Source organism: Muntiacus reevesi, chromosome 1 (assembly GCF_963930625.1).
Source record: "Muntiacus reevesi chromosome 1, mMunRee1.1, whole genome shotgun sequence".
Classification (NCBI taxonomy): domain Eukaryota; kingdom Metazoa; phylum Chordata; class Mammalia; order Artiodactyla; family Cervidae; genus Muntiacus; species Muntiacus reevesi.
The window spans coordinates 176,594,143-176,610,434 of record NC_089249.1 but is presented as its reverse complement, the minus strand read 5'-3'; the positions used below and the strand labels follow the sequence as shown (position 1 = coordinate 176,610,434).

Genomic DNA, 16,292 nt, shown 5'->3' with positions numbered 1-16,292 from the left:
ACCCTGTTTTGTTCCAGCACAGATTCTCGAGCTGTGGCTCGAGGGCCTAGTTGCCCCACGCCTTGTGGGATCTTAGTTCTCTTGACCCAGGATCAAACCTGCATCCTCTGCATTGCAAGGCAGATTCTTAACCACAGGACCAGCAGGGAAGTCCCCGGTTGAATCTTGAGTTGAATAAAGTCTCAGAAATGTGTGCGGGACTTGTGTATGAGCAATGAGTATGAGCAATGTGTATGAGAAAGTGATAATACCTTCTGGCTATTTGATAGCATCATGGAGTTGTTAATTTATTTGGTAGGTTGACTGTTTTCTTTAGAGTTTATTTAGGGATACCACAGCCCTTATGAGTAAAGTGCTGTGCTGGCGGGCCGGCTTCAGGGTAATCTAGAAGGAAGGGCAGTGGGCGGGTGTGGAAGGAAGGGCTGGCCACAGGGCAACAGTCGCTGGAGCTGGCTGACGGACGCTTGGGAGTTGATTATACCATTGCTGTTGGCTTTGTGTGTTTTTTAATTTTCCCTAAAAAATTACCTATCTATATCTGTATCTGTATTCCAGAGAAAGGTTATCAGCTCACAAAGATGGGGAAAGAGGGACGCCCTGGTCGTCCAGCAGCTGAGACCCCGCGCTGTCAATGCAGGGGTCCTCTGGTCAGGGAACTAGATCCCACCTGCCACAATGAAGATCAAAGATCCCACTAAGGGATCTGCTGCGCTAAGACCCAGTGAAGCCAAACCTGTAAGGTATATTTTAAAAATAAATATTTTTTTTTAACATAGGGGAACAGAAAGATGGGGAACAGAAAAGGACATGGCATGAACTGTCTGGAAGGTGGAAATTGAAGTCACAGGTCACACTAGATTTGGCAGTTTGGGCAGAAAAAGCCAGACTCCACGCCGCCCATGGGTGCAGCCAAGATCCCAGCGGGTGGATGCCTCGGCATCCTTGTAAAGCAGCCCCAGGTCCCACCTCTAGGACAGGACCGGGGCAGGAGGGGGCCAGGCTGAGAGGGGTGGAGGCTGGAGGGCAGCAGGCACGGTCACTACCCGCCGCCCCAGCCTCCTGCCCCGCGGCTCGGGATGCCTCAGCCCCCATCCAGGGGTGCCTGGCGCATCCTGACGGACACCAGCTCCATGCACCACCCAGCGAAGCTCAGCCTTGAGGCCCCTGTCTGCTTGCAGCTTAGGATCCACGCCTCCATTCGTCCTCAGGGACACGGCCGCAGAAATTATGCAAAACTCGGTGAGAAACTTAGAAAATACATTTCAGGGAATCTCGAATAGAATTGAGCGTTAGACACGGAAAATGGGGGAGAAGGAGAAAGAAACTCGGCGATTGTTGCCGATTTACCACCAAGTACTGGAAGTTCCCGAAGGGGAACTCAGAGGAAAGGGCGATGGTCCACACAATGACCCAGGGAGATTCCCCACAGCTGGGGGTGTGAGCTGTCAAGCTGGACAGGCGGCATGGAGCTCCGCGGTGGGCGAGGGAAGAACCTCACTTCCAGAGCCTCTTGCTCAGGACACGGCCGGCAGGAGCTGGTCTTCCAGAGGGAGAGCAAAGGGCACGCGTCCAGAGTCAGAGCAGCTCCTCGCTTTTCAATAACAGTCTTGGGAACAAGGAGGTGGGACGTGGTCTTCACTGTCCTGGTGGAGGTGACTGCTCGCTGGAGTTCTGTGCGCTGCCAGGGGAACGATCCCTGGAGGAGGACATGAGTATACATTCAGACAGGAAACCACATGCCTCCTTCCCAAGGCACAGGAGGAGGCTGAGGTCCTGCAGAGAGAGAATAGCCCAGAGGGAAGAGGAGTGGAATGAAGGGGTACGAACGGAGACCCAGGGCGTCCCTGGGAGCATCGGGGGCCGGCCTCAGGGGGTGGCTGTGTGGGAGGCGCTGTGGAGGAGCTCTGCAGCCCCCAGGCGTTTGGACCTCCCTGCCTCTCAACCTCATTCACCTGAAGCCGTGCTTCTCCATGGGGCTCCTGGGCCCCGCACCTGGGGGCGCACCTGGAGGACGGCCAGCTGGAGCCGCAGCAGGAGGCAGGGTGGTCTGGCCCCACTGCGGGGGTGGCCCGTGGTTTTCCCGGGGTCACTCTTGGCCTCGCCCCAGAGGAGCTCTTTCTGCCAGCTGTCCTGGAAGCTGAAGCAGCCTGGCCCCAAGACTCTGTCTTTCCCTGGGGGCCTTTGTTTCACCCCCCACCCCACAGCTGCTGAGTGCAGAGGATGCGTGTTTAGGGGTGCGTCCTGGAGGTGGTGAACAAAGCACGCAGGGGTGCTGAGCAAAGTCAGCACGGGGCTGGGGGCCTAGGGAGCAAGGCTCTGGCCCCTGAGGTGGGGATGTGCCAGCAGCCCCCTTACCACGTGTGACCCCCAGGGTGTGTGACAGGTTTTGTCGAAAAGTTGAAAACATTTTGAGATCGGTTATGTGTTTCTACTAGACCCTGTCCTTCCTCCTCCTCCTCCTCCTCCTCCCCTCACACAGGCAGACACGTCAGTGTGACGGATGAAACATCTATTATTCTCCGCTAGATTTGAATGAGCCGTTCTCTACTTGAACAGAGCCTACACTCTGGCCCTGTTTTCTAAAGAATAGACCTTCTCTTTATTTGCTGTCTATATGATGACATGAAATAGTGCTGTGAACAGAAGACCCAACCCATGTAATGGAAAATTACTGTGGCTTTTTTTCCCCCTGATCATTTAGTTTTTTGAAAAAATAAGAGACTGGCAGATTTTTTTTTTCAATTTCTGATTGAGAACTTATAGGTCATGGCCCAGCCTTGCCATTTCTTATTGAAACTCTGAATATAGTCTTTGTGCTTTTACTAACGTCATGAGCCTGATTGTATTAATATGTTTCTCAAGGCACAACCTATAAAAGCAATTTTCTACTCTGCCATAAAATATTCATGAGAATACAGACTTTTTTGTTTTGATGCCGCATTCTTTAAGGAGAGAAGGTCTCATTGTTTTCTTCCAGCGATTTGGGTCAAAAGCACCAGCAACTTCTGTTGGGAACTCGTGGCATTTCGGCGAGTTTTTGATACAGAAATAGTCTCAGGCATGTCTGACGCACCCTCCAGCGGCGAAGTGAATGGGGACTGTGGGTCTGACCCCAGAGCTGTGGCTGTGGCTGCCTGGGGGGCCCACCTGGCTTCCCGGGGCTGAGCTCACGGTGGGGAGAAGTGCCTGGCCTGGGTCCCCAGCCCCGCGCCCACCCCAGGGGTGGCGTGTGTGTCTGTCTGCAGCGCTGTCTCCCGAGCTGCCGAAGTGGCAGGCGCTGGGCACAGCATGTCCGGCGGAGGTGACGTCTGGCTTTGCATTCTCTTTGCATTGGACTTTCTTTAGCAGAGGATGAAGTCTTATGCGAAACCTCAAAAGGGGAAAGCCCAGCAGGCCTCGCCTCCCTTTCTAGCAGTAATGGTGAGGACAGCCCGTGACCCCGCCCCCCGGCCTGGCGCCCCTCTGTTCACTGCGGGCAGGATGGTGTTGCCCGGGGGTCTCCTTGCCGTCCCCTCCCTGGGCCCACCAGCTGTGGTGTCTGGAATGACTTCGGGGAGGGGGGTGTTTCGTTGTTCCGTTCCGTGCAGCTCCAGACTCAAAGGGAACCCGAGGAAAGGTGCAGTGAACCCAGGGAACCTAGGTCCTCCCCACCCCGTGCACGCTGGGGTGCCTGCTGCGTCCTCCCTTCCGCCCTCGGTCCCCCTGCGGCAGCACCCTGTCTCTCACGCCCAGCACCCCGATGCCAGCTCCTCTGCATATGAGGCCCGGCCTCCCCCTGCCACTGGCACCCCCAACTGGACCTGCAGGGCCCCCAGGATCTGCGGATGCAGGCCCCGCGCCCCAAGCGAGCAGTCCAGGCGCCTCCCGTGTCTCCGCCCCCCGGCCGCCCTCTTAGACTGGCCGTCTGGGTGCTGGCTCATCCGCCCCGCCCCGCTCAGAGCTGCGGCCCCCGTGCGGGCCCTTCCCCAGGGTGTCTGTCAGCCCCTCTGCCCTTCCTGTCCTGTGCACGGCAGACCCGCCGCAGGCTGGACTGGGAACAGTCCCCAGCACCCAGCACAGAGCAGGAGGCCCAGAGTTTTTCTGCCGTGTGGGGATGCAGGCGTAGGAAACGTTAGGCCCATCCTATCTTTGAGGTTAATGAAATGGATCCCTCAAAGTTGTTTTATGTTCAGTTTTTGAAGAGGTTAACTATTGGACATTTCTGATTGTCTTCCTACCTCGCCTGTGAAAAGTTAGAAACGGGGGCTGGCCTGGTACAGTGAGGGCTTCCCCGGCGGCTCAGACAGTGAAGAGCCGCCTGCCAGTGCAGGCGAGTGTGATCCCCGGGTCGGGAGGATCCCCTGGAGGACGGCCTGGCAACCTACTCCAGTATTCTTGCCTGAAGAATTGCATGGACAGAGGAGCCTGGCGGGCCACAGTCTGTGGGGTCACAGAGTTGGACATGACTGAGTGACTGATCCACAACAGCGTGATACAGTGAACGGACGGTGGAGGGCTGCCTGCTCTGCGGCGTCTTAGGGGCGACCTTGTTCCCATGTAACATCTTAGGGCACCTGGACACGTCGCCTAAGTGGGGGCCACCCCTGACCACCCGTGCCGTCAGGACAGCTGAGGTGATACTGCTTACAAAATGCAGGCAGCGTGGTTGTTCCATCAATTCTCTGTGGTTTCTTGAGCTAAAATACCGCTCCCTGACCAGATAAGAAGAATGTCAGAGACGCCACAAGCCAGTCCACACCTGTGAGCGTGGGCCCAGATGTGCCTAATGAAACGGCTGCAGGCTCACTCTGTCAGTGATTCTGTGCGTGTGTGTGTGTGTCTGTGTCTGTAACCCAGAAAGACAAAGTCAGCTTTATCTTTACAAAGCAAAGGCCAGCTAACCTGAGGGGATCTGCTAAGTAACTCACCTGTTAATTCATGAAGGAACTAGGCGGGTTAACCGGTTAATGAAGAAAAGCTTTCCAGCCTCTTCCAGGGAAGCAGAAAGAAGAGCCAGAAAACCTGCCGTCATACACAGTAATAATGTTTTCCAGGCAGCATTCAGCACCATCATTAGTGAAAGCAGGAAAATATGCAGCCCTTCCCCGCCCCCGGGAGAAAGGAAAGCTGAGTTTCCTTTAAGACTTTCTCTTTCCTCTGAGTCCCTTTCCTGAACCCCACTCCTTGTCGTCAGTAATATTCTATTCCTTAAAATAGAGTCTGAAGCAAATGGAGGAAAATACTGAGGTTTTATTAAACCGGTGTTGTTTACACAGTTTTTCCATCCTGCTATGTTTCATAATAAAAATGATCAAGGGAAGAAAATAAAGGAAGTCAATAACGCCCAGTCTCTCCCAGCTGGGGTGGGGGTGGGATGGGCCCCACTCTTGCCTGGGTCTGTTACTTGTGTCAGTTTTTGTCCCATAAATATCAAATAAAAACCCTTTCACACATCAAGCCTGACACACAACTAGAAAAAAATTAATACATTCAAAACGTTGGGGTTTGCACCTCACTGACTTTGGGAAAAATCGAAGAGAAACAGTCAGCTGATATTTACCCGGGGCTTGTTAGGACTTCAGAGAGTGGAGAATTAGATGTTTTCTGAAAAATGATTGAATATTGAGGATTTTCCTCCATTTTCTGTGGCCAGGTCCCAGGCATTTGCATGCAACCTGCCACAGGGCCTCGGGTGGAATCCAGGCTTACTTCTGGAGATAGGGGGAGGGAGGTGGCAACTTCAGCCCAGAGCCAGGCCCCGGCTCTCTCCCAGGCAGCGCCCACGCCGCGCCCAGATGAGCGAGCCTGCAGGTATGAGACCGCACGTCTGTCCAGGACACCAGGGCCCCGGGCGTGGGCTCGGGCTTAGAACCTAGGACTGAGCCAGAGCCAGGCCGCCCCCCTCACTTGGCTCGTCAGCAGGCCGCCCGGCCGGGGCCTGCCTGGGTGGTGACCGTTGAAATGTGCCGTCCCGACGGCTGGTTCCACTCCTGGGTCATTTTTTCTACAAAATCCACCGGAACATAGGTGGGAGTGGCCTGCGGTGTCTGACGCGCCACTTATCAAGAAGCGGGATTTTAGCGTAAGAAAATAGGCACAGAGGATTGATGAAACGGCCATGCTGCCCGCCTTTGGTAAGCCCCTCTTCTGCCCCAGTGGCAGGCGCAGTCAGGGCTGGAGGGCACCCCCAGAGGCGCTGGATTACGTCAGGCCTCCGAGTGGCCCAGTCTCACCCGGGAAGACCCTGGGACGAGGGCCAGGGCGTCACAAGGCCTGTCTGCAGAGGGCCTGGGCAGAGGCGCTGCGACGAGGCCCCCTCCCGGGTGACGATGACTCCGGAGGGGAGACCTGGCCCGGGGGGCCCTGTCTGCTGAGCTGGGTCTCCCCCAGAGCTCTGAGCCCCCAGAGGAGAGGCCCGGCCTCCGGCCCCCCTGTCTGTCTGTGGCTGAGCAGGTTGTGAGCGGGCTTCCTGGTTGGGGCGGGATCCCAGGGCCTCTGCTGGGCTGTCTCCACTTCTGGGGGTCGTGAGGGCTCTGATGGAGCCCAGGATGCTCACCCTCAGGGAGGCGGCACCGAGCCTCTCTGGGAAGTCGGAGGCCCACAGCCAGTGGCCCAGCTTTTCTGATAAAATCCCGTCCTGAGAGGAGCGCCCACTCGTGGGTATTTTGTGAGAGCCGTCATTGGAGACCTGGTTTCTGCCTCCTCCTTCTCGCTTTTAATTTGGCGTTGATCTACAAGCGTTTAGATCGATTCCGCTTCCGTTTCTAATCAGAACCAACTCGTGGCTGTTCCTGGGCCGCACCTCCATGCAGTGAAGGCAGTTTGTTTGTTAGCAAAGTGCAGAAGCAGTCCCCCTGCGAAGTGAGCCGAGTGGGCGATCGGGGGGAGCCTTGCACTGGCTGTCTCCCAGAGGGCGCGCCGTCACCGCAGAAACGCGCCTCGCATCCAGCGCCTGTCTGGACCACTTCGGTGGCGCATGCTCTTCCGCGGGCCCTGCATACAACTCTCCTGCACCTTCTTGCAAAGGAGAAAAGCGCGGGCCACTCGCCCCTCTGCTTGCGGGTATCCAGGGCTCTTCAGAGCCTTTTTCCTGCTTGCTCTCTGTGTCGACTTTCTAAAACGACGTCAGAAAAGGCCATCGGGCGGGCACCCAGGTCACCTGAGCGAGCAGGGTCCCTTGGTGCAGGGTGGGGCAGAGGGAGGAGGGCCCGAGCGAGTATGTGTCCCAGTCCGACCTCCCACTGGCCTCTGCCTGAAGGGTGGGCCCCTCGGAGGAAGAGGGAGGAAGGCCCCCGAGTCCTGCCTTTTGAGCCTGTTGAGCAGGGACGGGGAGGAGGCATATGAAGTGAGCAGTGAGTCTCATTGCGTGGGCGCCCCTGATGGCGGCATGGGCGTCCCCGATGGCGGCATGGGCGTCCCCGTGATGCTGGCATGGGTGTCCCCGATAGCAGCGTGGGCGTCCCCGTGATGCTGGCATGGGCGTCCCTCTGATGCTGGCGTGGGCATCCCCGTGATGCTGGCGTGGGCGTCCCTCTGATGCTGGCGTGGGCGTCCCCATGATGCTGGCGTGGGCGTCCCTCTGATGCTGGCGTGGGCGCCCCTCTGATGCTGGCGTGGGCGTCCCTGTGATGGCGGCATGGGCGCCCCTCTGATGCTGGCGTGGGCGTCCTGTGATGCTGGCGGGGGCATCCCGGTGATGGTGGCGGGGGCGTCCCCGTGATGCTGGCGTGGGTGCCCCTCTGATGCTGGCGTGGGCGTCCCCGTGATGCTGGCGTGGGCGTCCCCATGATGCTGACGTGGGCGTCCCCGTGATGCTGGCATGGGCGTCCCCGATAGCAGCGTGGGCGTCCCAGTGATGCTGGCATGGGCGTCCCCGTGATGCTGGCGTGGGTGCCCCTCTGATGCTGGCGTGGGCGTCCCCGTGATGCTGGCGTGGGCGTCCCCGTGATGCTGGCGTGGGCGTCCCCATGATGCTGGCGTGGGCGTCCCTCTGATGCTGGCGGGGGTGTCCCCGTGATGGCGGCGGGGGCGTCCCCGTGATGCTGGCGTGGGCGTCCCCGTGATGCTGGCGTGGGCTCCCGGGCAGGGCGGGCGGGCCGGACCTAAGGGCCCCTCGGTCACCAGCACCTCTGCACTGTGCTCTCTCCACAGTGGACGTGGCCTCGGCCCTGCCTCTGCCGGTGGCCCCCCCGGGGGTGCCCATGGACCTGCGCCTGGACCATCAGTTCCCGCTGCCCGTGGCGGAGCCGGGCCTCCGCGAACAGCAGCTGCAGCAGGAGCTCCTGGCGCTCAAGCAGAAGCAGCAGCTGCAGAGACAGATCCTCATTGCCGAGTTCCAGCGGCAGCATGAGCAGCTGTCTCGGCAGCACGAGGCCCAGCTGCACGAACACATCAAGGTCAGTGTCCAGCCTCGGGTGCCAGGGCGGCCCGCCATGAGCCCAGGGTCCTGCCCGACGGCTCCCGGGCCGGCCCACTCTGTGCACGCCAGGATCCCGCCACCCAGGACCATCCCTGAGCCCCCAGGCCGGCCCACTGTCCGTGCCTGTGACCCTGCCACCCAGTACCAAACCCCAAGCCCTGAGCCCCTGGACTGGCCCCTCGTGTGTGCCCGCAATTCCGCAGCCCAGAACCAACCCCGAGCCCCCAGGCCGGCCCGCTGTGTGTGCCCGCGGTCCCGCTGCTCAGGACCAACCCCGAGCCCCCAGGCCAGCCCGCTGTGTGTGCCCACGATCCCGCAGGCCAGCCCGCTGTGTGTGCCCGCGATCCCGCTGCCCAAGCTCCCAGGGCTGGCCCGCTCCGCCTGGCCCTCGCCCTGCCACCCAGGACCACCGCCCCCAGCCCCACCCCAGTGACCTGCTGCCAGGCTGAGGTGGATGCCCGGGGACATTCCTCGGTGGGCCCTTTAGACCCGCGTGTCGGCACTTGGAAGCTGGTTGAAGGAAGCCTGGCTGATGTGGCCAAGAGTGGAAACAGCATTTAAAGTCACCCTATAGAAGCGTAAAGTGGGGGAGAATTCTCGTCGTTAGACTTCAGCTACAAACATATGTCCCTAAATAGCGACATCACCAGCAAAAAGAAGCGCCAAAATATTAGCAGCAGTCACCTCTCGGTCAGGTGTTTAGGAATTGTCTTTATTTTCTCCTTGGGACTTGTCCATCCTTTCTCCATTTTTCCCACTGATTTCTTATAATTGGAAAAATAAAACACACTAATATTTGTTTTCATTTGGATGGGATAAGGAAAAAGCTAACGTTTTTTCTTTTTGGTATTTACTGTTTGGTGTGTGCTAAGTCACTTCAGTCATGTCTAACTCTTTGCCACCCTATAGACTGTAGCCCCGCCAGGGTCCTCTGTCCGTGGGATTCTCCAGGCAAGAATGCTAGAGTGGGTTTCCAGGCCCTCCTCCAGGGGATTTTTCCCACCCAGCGATTGAACCCAAATCTCTTACGTCTCTGGCAGTGGCAGGCAGGTTCTTTACCAGTAGGCCACGTGGGAAGACCTGTTTACTGTCTACAGACATTTATTCGGATCCCAGATTTTAAAAGCAAACGTTCTAGGAAGAAACATGCACTTGTGAGGCACAGAGAAGTCACGTCCCTTGGCTGAGGGACCAGTTAGAACGTCTGTGATCACGTGTCACCACACTTAGAAACTTGCAGAACAGCGCTGTTCAGTGGAAATATGTACACGTTAAAATTCATAGGTAGTGTTTCGTTTTCTGTAGCCACCTGAAATCACCCAAAGAAACCAGGTTGTGTGAGTGATTTATTGTTATGTAACAAATTGCCCAAAAGATTTTTAGCCGCTTGAAATAACAAGCGTGTGTTATCGGACAGCTCAGCTCCCGCGGGTCGGGGATCCCGGGGCAGCCCACAGGTGGCCGGGCCGAGGGGCCTCTCGGGTGCTGCGGTCGGGCGTGGTCAGGGCAGCGATCTCATCTGAGCAGTGGGCCGGGCCTGCAGGACCCCCTTCCCGGCTCACTCACCCCCTGGATTTGAGCAGGAGGCCTCAAGTCCTCCTCACTTGGGCTTCCAGGATCCAAGTGAGCAAGAAGGAGGTCGTGGTGTCTTCTGGCCAAATCCTGAAGGTGACCGCCCGACATCCCTGCTACGTTGCTCTGCTGCCGTAGGCACCAACCCTCCTGGGAGGGGCCCAGCCGAGGGGTGAACACCAGGAGACAGGGGTCTTTGGGGGCCATGGGGAGCTGGGTGCTAAAGGTAAAAGCAACTTCAGGGCATTTTCTTTAGCCCCGCATTTCTAAAGTGTCGCTTCAACCCATGATTCACAGACGCACAGACACACCGCGGACCAGACACACAGGGCCCATTGCCGTGTGGCCCAGAGGAACAGCGGCCGCACGTGGTCAGTGGCTGCGGGGCTGGGCGGCAGCGACGTGGGGAGTTAGGATCCCGCGTGGCACGCGGTGCTCCTGAGACGCCCTTCCCTCGGGGACCAGTGCCGCCCGCAGCCGGATGTCGCCCGGCCCAGTCTCGGCTTCCTCAGGCACCACCAGCCTGTGCCCGCTGCTGCTGGGCAGGGTGACTGTGCACCCTCTGTCTCTGCCTCTGGCCAGCCTCGCCTGAGGCCCCGGGTCTCGGCAGGGTTGTCGCTGCCACTGCGGCTCTCCACCCCGGCTCCCAGGAGCTGGCGAAGTCAGCGTCGCACAAACCAAGCAGAGAACAGCCTCCAGAGCTGCTGGGGGCCCAGGCCTCACGGCTGTGCCTGCAGAGAGCTCTGAGCCAGCGCGCACTCCCGCCTAATCGAGATGTCACTGGTCTCCGTAGAGACGCCCCCGCCCAGCCATGGCGGTCCTCTGCTTTTTAATAAGCACCCTTGGGTTTGGGATGGATCGGGCGAGGGTCCTGAGAGCCAGCGCGATGCCCTTTGCCCCCCTGACGCCAAGCGCCTGTCCTCCTGCTGCTGGGAGGAGACGGAGCCCCCGGGGGTGCTCTGTGGGGTGTGGCCTGGACCTGCCTTGCCAGCGGGGTAGCCGGGGCCCCATCACGTGCGGGGGGATGGGTGTGGGGGGATGAGGGGAGCAGTGGCGAGGGAGGGGGTGGGGCTTCCCGCTGAGGCCCCGCCCCAAGGGGGTCTTTGGCCCTGAGCCGCACCTGGGTTTTCAGGACTGGGATGAAGCTCTCGGTGGCTGCGGGACTAGGTCCTCACCAGTCAGTCTAGATAACTGCCTTTCGGTACCAGCGAGCGCCCTCGGCAGGCTGCCGTTTTGTCCTTGAAGCTGCAGCCTCCTGTTTTCTGTGACTCCCAAAAGCAATCTGAAGAGCTTGCCCTGGGCCCGCCCACTCGCACTGCTGGCCCCTGTGATGTGGCTTCCTGTCCTCCTCACCAGCAGGCTTCTTGAACTTTTGCCATCAGACTCCTGCATCTTGATATCACCTCAGAAGCCTGAAAGGTCAGGGCAGCCCATCTCTTCCAGGTCCTTTACCTGGTCTCCCGGTGACCCCAGGGCCCCCATCTTTGGAGGCAGAGCTCCTCCGCCGGGGGTCCCCCAGCCCCCCAGACCTTCAGGCCAGAAGCCCGCAGAGAGGATGGGAGCCCCAGAAACGCAGTTCAGAAACCTTCTCAAGGTGACATGTTCTCTGTGCTTTAATTGTTTCTCTGTTTATAGCAGAGATTATTCGTCTGAAGCCATTTAAAACTATGTAAGCGTCATCCTATCAGCTGGCCTCTGTTTTGATGATTTCCGCTCTCTTCACAAGCCATCATGGTGACATCATGGTGACATTTGGCAGTGGTGTTTGTCAGACAGATTTCTTGAGCACACAATCTAATTAGTGTCATTAAATCATCAGTGAATTTGAATAGGATTTTATAATTAAAAAGGGAACAGTGTTTTAAAAAGGGCTTCCCTGGTGGCTCAGATGGTAAAGAATCTGCCTGCAATGCGGGAGACCCGGGTTCGATCCCTGAGTCAGAAAAATCCCCTGCAGAAGGAAATGGCAACTCACTCCAGTGTTCTTGCCTGGAAAATGCCATGGACAGAGGAGGCTGGTGGGCTACAGTCCCTGGGGTCACAAGGAGTCGGACACGACTGAGTGACTAACACAGAGAGAGGTTTTAAAAGATAGCCGCAGTTGTTGACCTCGGGTTAAGATGCACTCCCTTGGGTTCCAGCACTCAGCGTTGCGCTGGTTCTGGACGCTTGCTGGTCGTGGCCGCTCAGGACCCTGTCCCTGTCCTGTCCTGCAGTTAGTTCCTTCCTCCCCAGAAGGGGGTCCCAGAGTGTGGTCACTGGGGCCCAGGGTCGAGGGAGTCGTGAGTGTGGTGTCCGTGGGTGTTTATGTCCAGAAAATCTGCAACAGCCTTATCAACTGGGATCCCTGAGCGGATCACCCCGCTCAGCGTTACCTGGGTTTGCCGCTTTGATGTGTCATTTTTAATTTTCTAAACATGTTATCAAGGGAATCCCTCTATCTCCTGTCCCCAGTGGTAGCGCGGTGAGAACAAGCAGAAGCGGCCCTCCCTGCTCTGCCGGGTCCTTTACCTGGCCTCCTGGGGACCCGGGCGCCCCCATCTTTGGAGGCAGAGCCCACCTCGACTCTGCCCGCAGCTCGGCAGGTGCGGACGCGGGATTTGCCCTCTGGGTTCTCGTCGGCAGCCTCAGCAGCCTGTGCTCCACTTGCTAATAGAGCTTCCAGCCCAGACGTTGCCTTCTGTCAGTCTCTAGTCGTTACTTGTGGATTGTTTTCGATGACTGTGGCTCCAGCGTAGGGAGGAGACAGGAGTCTTCAGAGTGTGCTTCCAGGAGGGTGATAGGTGGCTCTGCCCTGCCGGCCCCAGGACCCCATGGGATCGCTGGCTGTGGACGGACAGGAGCCTGGGGGTGCTGTCAGGAGCTGGTAGAGGCCGCACACGCCCAGTGTGGGTGACACCACGGAGCTGAGGCTGAACCCCGTGACCCCAGCGCTGCAGCCTCCCCTCCCTGCCTACACTGCAGGGTGGAGACCCGTCCTGATGCGTTGGTCTGGCAGCTGCGATCCTGTCTTCCGCGGTTCCTACTTGTAGCCCAGACTGCCGGCACCGTCCGTTAGACAGGTTTTCTCGGAATAAACCCCTTCCTATGAAAGATGGGCAATGGTGTGCATGTTACACGATTTAGTGGCCTCACTGGGTCTCCGTCCAGGAGTGTGCCGGCTTTCAGCGAGGTTGCGCCCAGCCTGGCTCTTCGCTCCCTGGGTCTCAGGATATCTCCTGTCTAACAAGTGAAAAATGAAAGCGCTTTCCACTCTTCATTTGCACGTCCTTTTTCACTAGTGAGGATGAGCTTGGGTGTGTGTGTGTGGTTGATACTCTCTCCCTGGACAGGAGAGCTTTAGGAGCTGTTTAGCGAGCACGTGACTCTTTTCCTTGCAGGGAAGCGGATAAAATTGAAAGGAGCCTGCTTCTCCAGCCTGGGAGGCAGGCGGTGGTGTTTACTGTCTTTATTACCTGCCCCAGGTGGCTGAGCTGTGCTGCCTGGGCCCCAGCTTCCGGGTCGTCTGAGGCAACTTGTAATGAGCCCAGAGGACACGCTTCAGCGGCCGGAGTCTTGGTGCCCGGGAAGGCATGTGGCCGCTGCGAGCCCCGTGTCACTCCTGGACCCATCGGCACCCGGTGAACGCACTTACGGTCAGGTCTGGCTCATAAGCCCGCACTGCGGGTTTCTAGGAAGTCAGCGATGGGCCGGCGGAGGGCCGCATTTGACCTGCCGCCCCTGGGGCATGGGTGCTCGCTCCATGCTGTGCTGGGCCCCGTGCCGCCCCAGGCTTGTCAGAGAGGAGCGCTGCGCGTGTTTCCAGAGGTGGCAGCCGTGGTTTGTTCTGCAGAGAAAACCCTCTCGTGTGGACTTGCCCCACGGTTTCTTATCTCATGCCTCCTCACTGGCTCTCGCTCGTAAATAAGCTGCCTTTGGTCTGGCCCGGGACCCTCATGGGTGCACTTAGACCCACTGTGTGCTGGGTGGCAGGGACATGACAGAGGGAGACAGTCTCAGACACAGCCTGGGTCTTTGTCAGCCCCGAGCCGCCCCGGGAAGTGTGTCCAGGTGGTGGTGAACCCCGCCGGGAGGAGGGGTCAGGGTGCCCTGCAGGGGGAGGGGCCCCTCCACTGGTCTCCAGGAGATGCAGTTTCCAGGGCACCCACCTAAGAGGAAGAGGCGAGTCCCAGGTGTAGAGAGGGGGTGGTGGGGGCAGCCGGGCTCCCGCTGGACCACTCTCACCCCCACCCCACCCCCCCACCGCTCACAGTGGAGTCCTGTCCAGGGCGTACGGGGCGCCGGGCGTCTGTGACACGGGCCTTCATCTGTCTGACCCGCCTGCTGATGGCTGACCCTTTGTCTTTGTGGCATTTGAGTGTCCGATTTCGGGGGGAACTTGAGTGACACGTCCCTGGGACCTCTTGATTATTGCTGCTGTGCTCCATGAGGCTGGAGGGGAGGGTGATTTTGAACTTAACTGAAATGAGGGTGCCTCTTTGATTTGAGTCAGTAAATCCAGGGAGATAAAGATGGACATGGTTCCATTTTGGAGAACCCTGTAGGCAAGAATATTTTAGTCTCACGTTGGCCCTGACCACTGTGGCCAAGTCGCCCGTGAGCCTGGAGATGAGCAACCCAGGGGAGGCCCCCTCCATCAAACTGGTGCTCTGGCCCCCGGGGCTCACTGGCCTGCCCTGGACTTCTCCCCAAAAGCAGGCCACCTGAGCCTTAGAAGCTCTTTGACCACCTTTGGAAAAGCTCCGTGACCGCCGCCTGCAGGGGCTCAATGCACAGAGCTTCCGGGTCTGGCCCCGAGTGGATGTGGGCTTCACCGTGGCAGCCCCGTGCCCCCAGGGTGACCCCCGCTCTGCCCTGGCCACGCCAGGCTGTGATAGCGCCGTGCATTCTGCGGTGAGGGCCCACCTGAAATCTGTGTGTTTATTTTCACAGTGACACAGGACGTGGGTGGCGAGAGCAGCCACCGTGTCGGCCGGAGGCGGGGGTGAGAGGCCTCGGATAGCTCCCCGCCTGCACCCTTGCTGCCCCCGCTGCGTGTTGAGGTAGAGCCTCCCCAGGAGACAGTCCCGCGAGTGGCTTAGAGGAGCTAGGAATGCCCCGCGCCGACCCACTTGCTCAGCTCGGGTGTTGCCTGGGCCCCTGGTGGACCTAGCCCTGGGGGACGGCTCAGCTCCCACGGAGCCTGGCCTGGCTCTCCGGTCCTGGCCCCGCCGGCCCAGGCTGTCCTGTGTGCGGCTGTGGGTCTCCCCAGCCTGGGCCGTCAGCAGAGGAGGCAGATAACAGGAGCAGGCGGTGCCCACCACCTGCGGCCAGGAGCCCTGCTGAGACTGGTCAGGTGAGCCTCCAGCCGCCCTTGGCCTGGAGCAGGTGGGTGCCTGGGCAGCTGCCAGTGGCCGCCGCTTTCCCCTGGGGCCTGGGCTGAGCGCATCCCTCCTGTGTGGGCACGAGAGCTTAGGGGCAGAAAATGTGCTGGACCCTTGTGTTCAGTCGCCCAGTCGTGTCCGACTTTCTGCGACCCCACAGACTACAGCACACCAGGCCTCCCTGTCCCTCACCATCTCCCGGACTTTGCCCAAGTTCGTGTCCATCAAGTCGGTGACGGCATCTCATCCTCTGTCACCCTCTTCTCCTTCACACCATGACACTGGGGATGCCAGAGGCATGGTTTCTTAATGCTCATCATTAAAACTGCGCAACAGTTGTTTTCTGTGAGTTGTGTTGTCCCATGAATTTTAATCACTGGGATCTAGGGTGGTTGTTTCCAGTCTCTTTGTAATGATAATTGAAAGATCTCACTTTCCTTTTCTGGGTTCTGGCTGAAACGTAAATATTGTAGACCAGATTCAGCAGATTTCTGCCTGTGCCTCATTTACGCATTAAATGAACGCTGAGCAGTTGAAACGGAACCCGGGCTGTGTGTAGGCATTTTGGGGGGATAGGTAATACCAAGAGTGCCAGGTTCTTCATTCCAAGACCTGTTGTTCGGGGCCACCATCTTTGCTTCCCGACACCAGACAGCCGTTTGAGGTGTCCGTTTCTGAAGGCCGATGATGCTGGTGGAATCCCAGAGTGACTGGCAGTGGCCTGGTGATGCCCATGAGGGCCTGTACCCTGGACATCGGGTACAGTGCCATCGGGCCCCAAGGCCCGGGATCCTGTGAATCCAGGCGAATCAACAGACGTTTCCTCTGGTAGAAGAACCTCCCTGGGTGAGCAGCCCTCCTTCCTGGAAGGAAACTAATAACAAGGAACGTGGCTTATTTCCACTTCATTCACTCTTTTGTCCCAGTGGTGTCATTCCGTGTTCCTTTTGGAAGAGAAG

General features: G+C 58.5%; 1 protein-coding gene across 6 annotated transcripts in view; it reads left to right on the top strand.

The window, feature by feature from the left end:
• The window catches only part of HDAC4 (histone deacetylase 4), a 284,862-nt gene that overhangs the window by 171,189 nt on the left and 97,381 nt on the right, over positions 1-16,292 (top strand). For all 6 annotated transcript variants that reach the window (XM_065917180.1, XM_065917179.1, XM_065917181.1 and 3 more), the window contains one exon: positions 8,131-8,375. In XM_065917180.1, the coding sequence (XP_065773252.1) occupies positions 8,131-8,375 (245 nt within the window). The remainder of the gene's footprint in view (positions 1-8,130; positions 8,376-16,292) is intronic.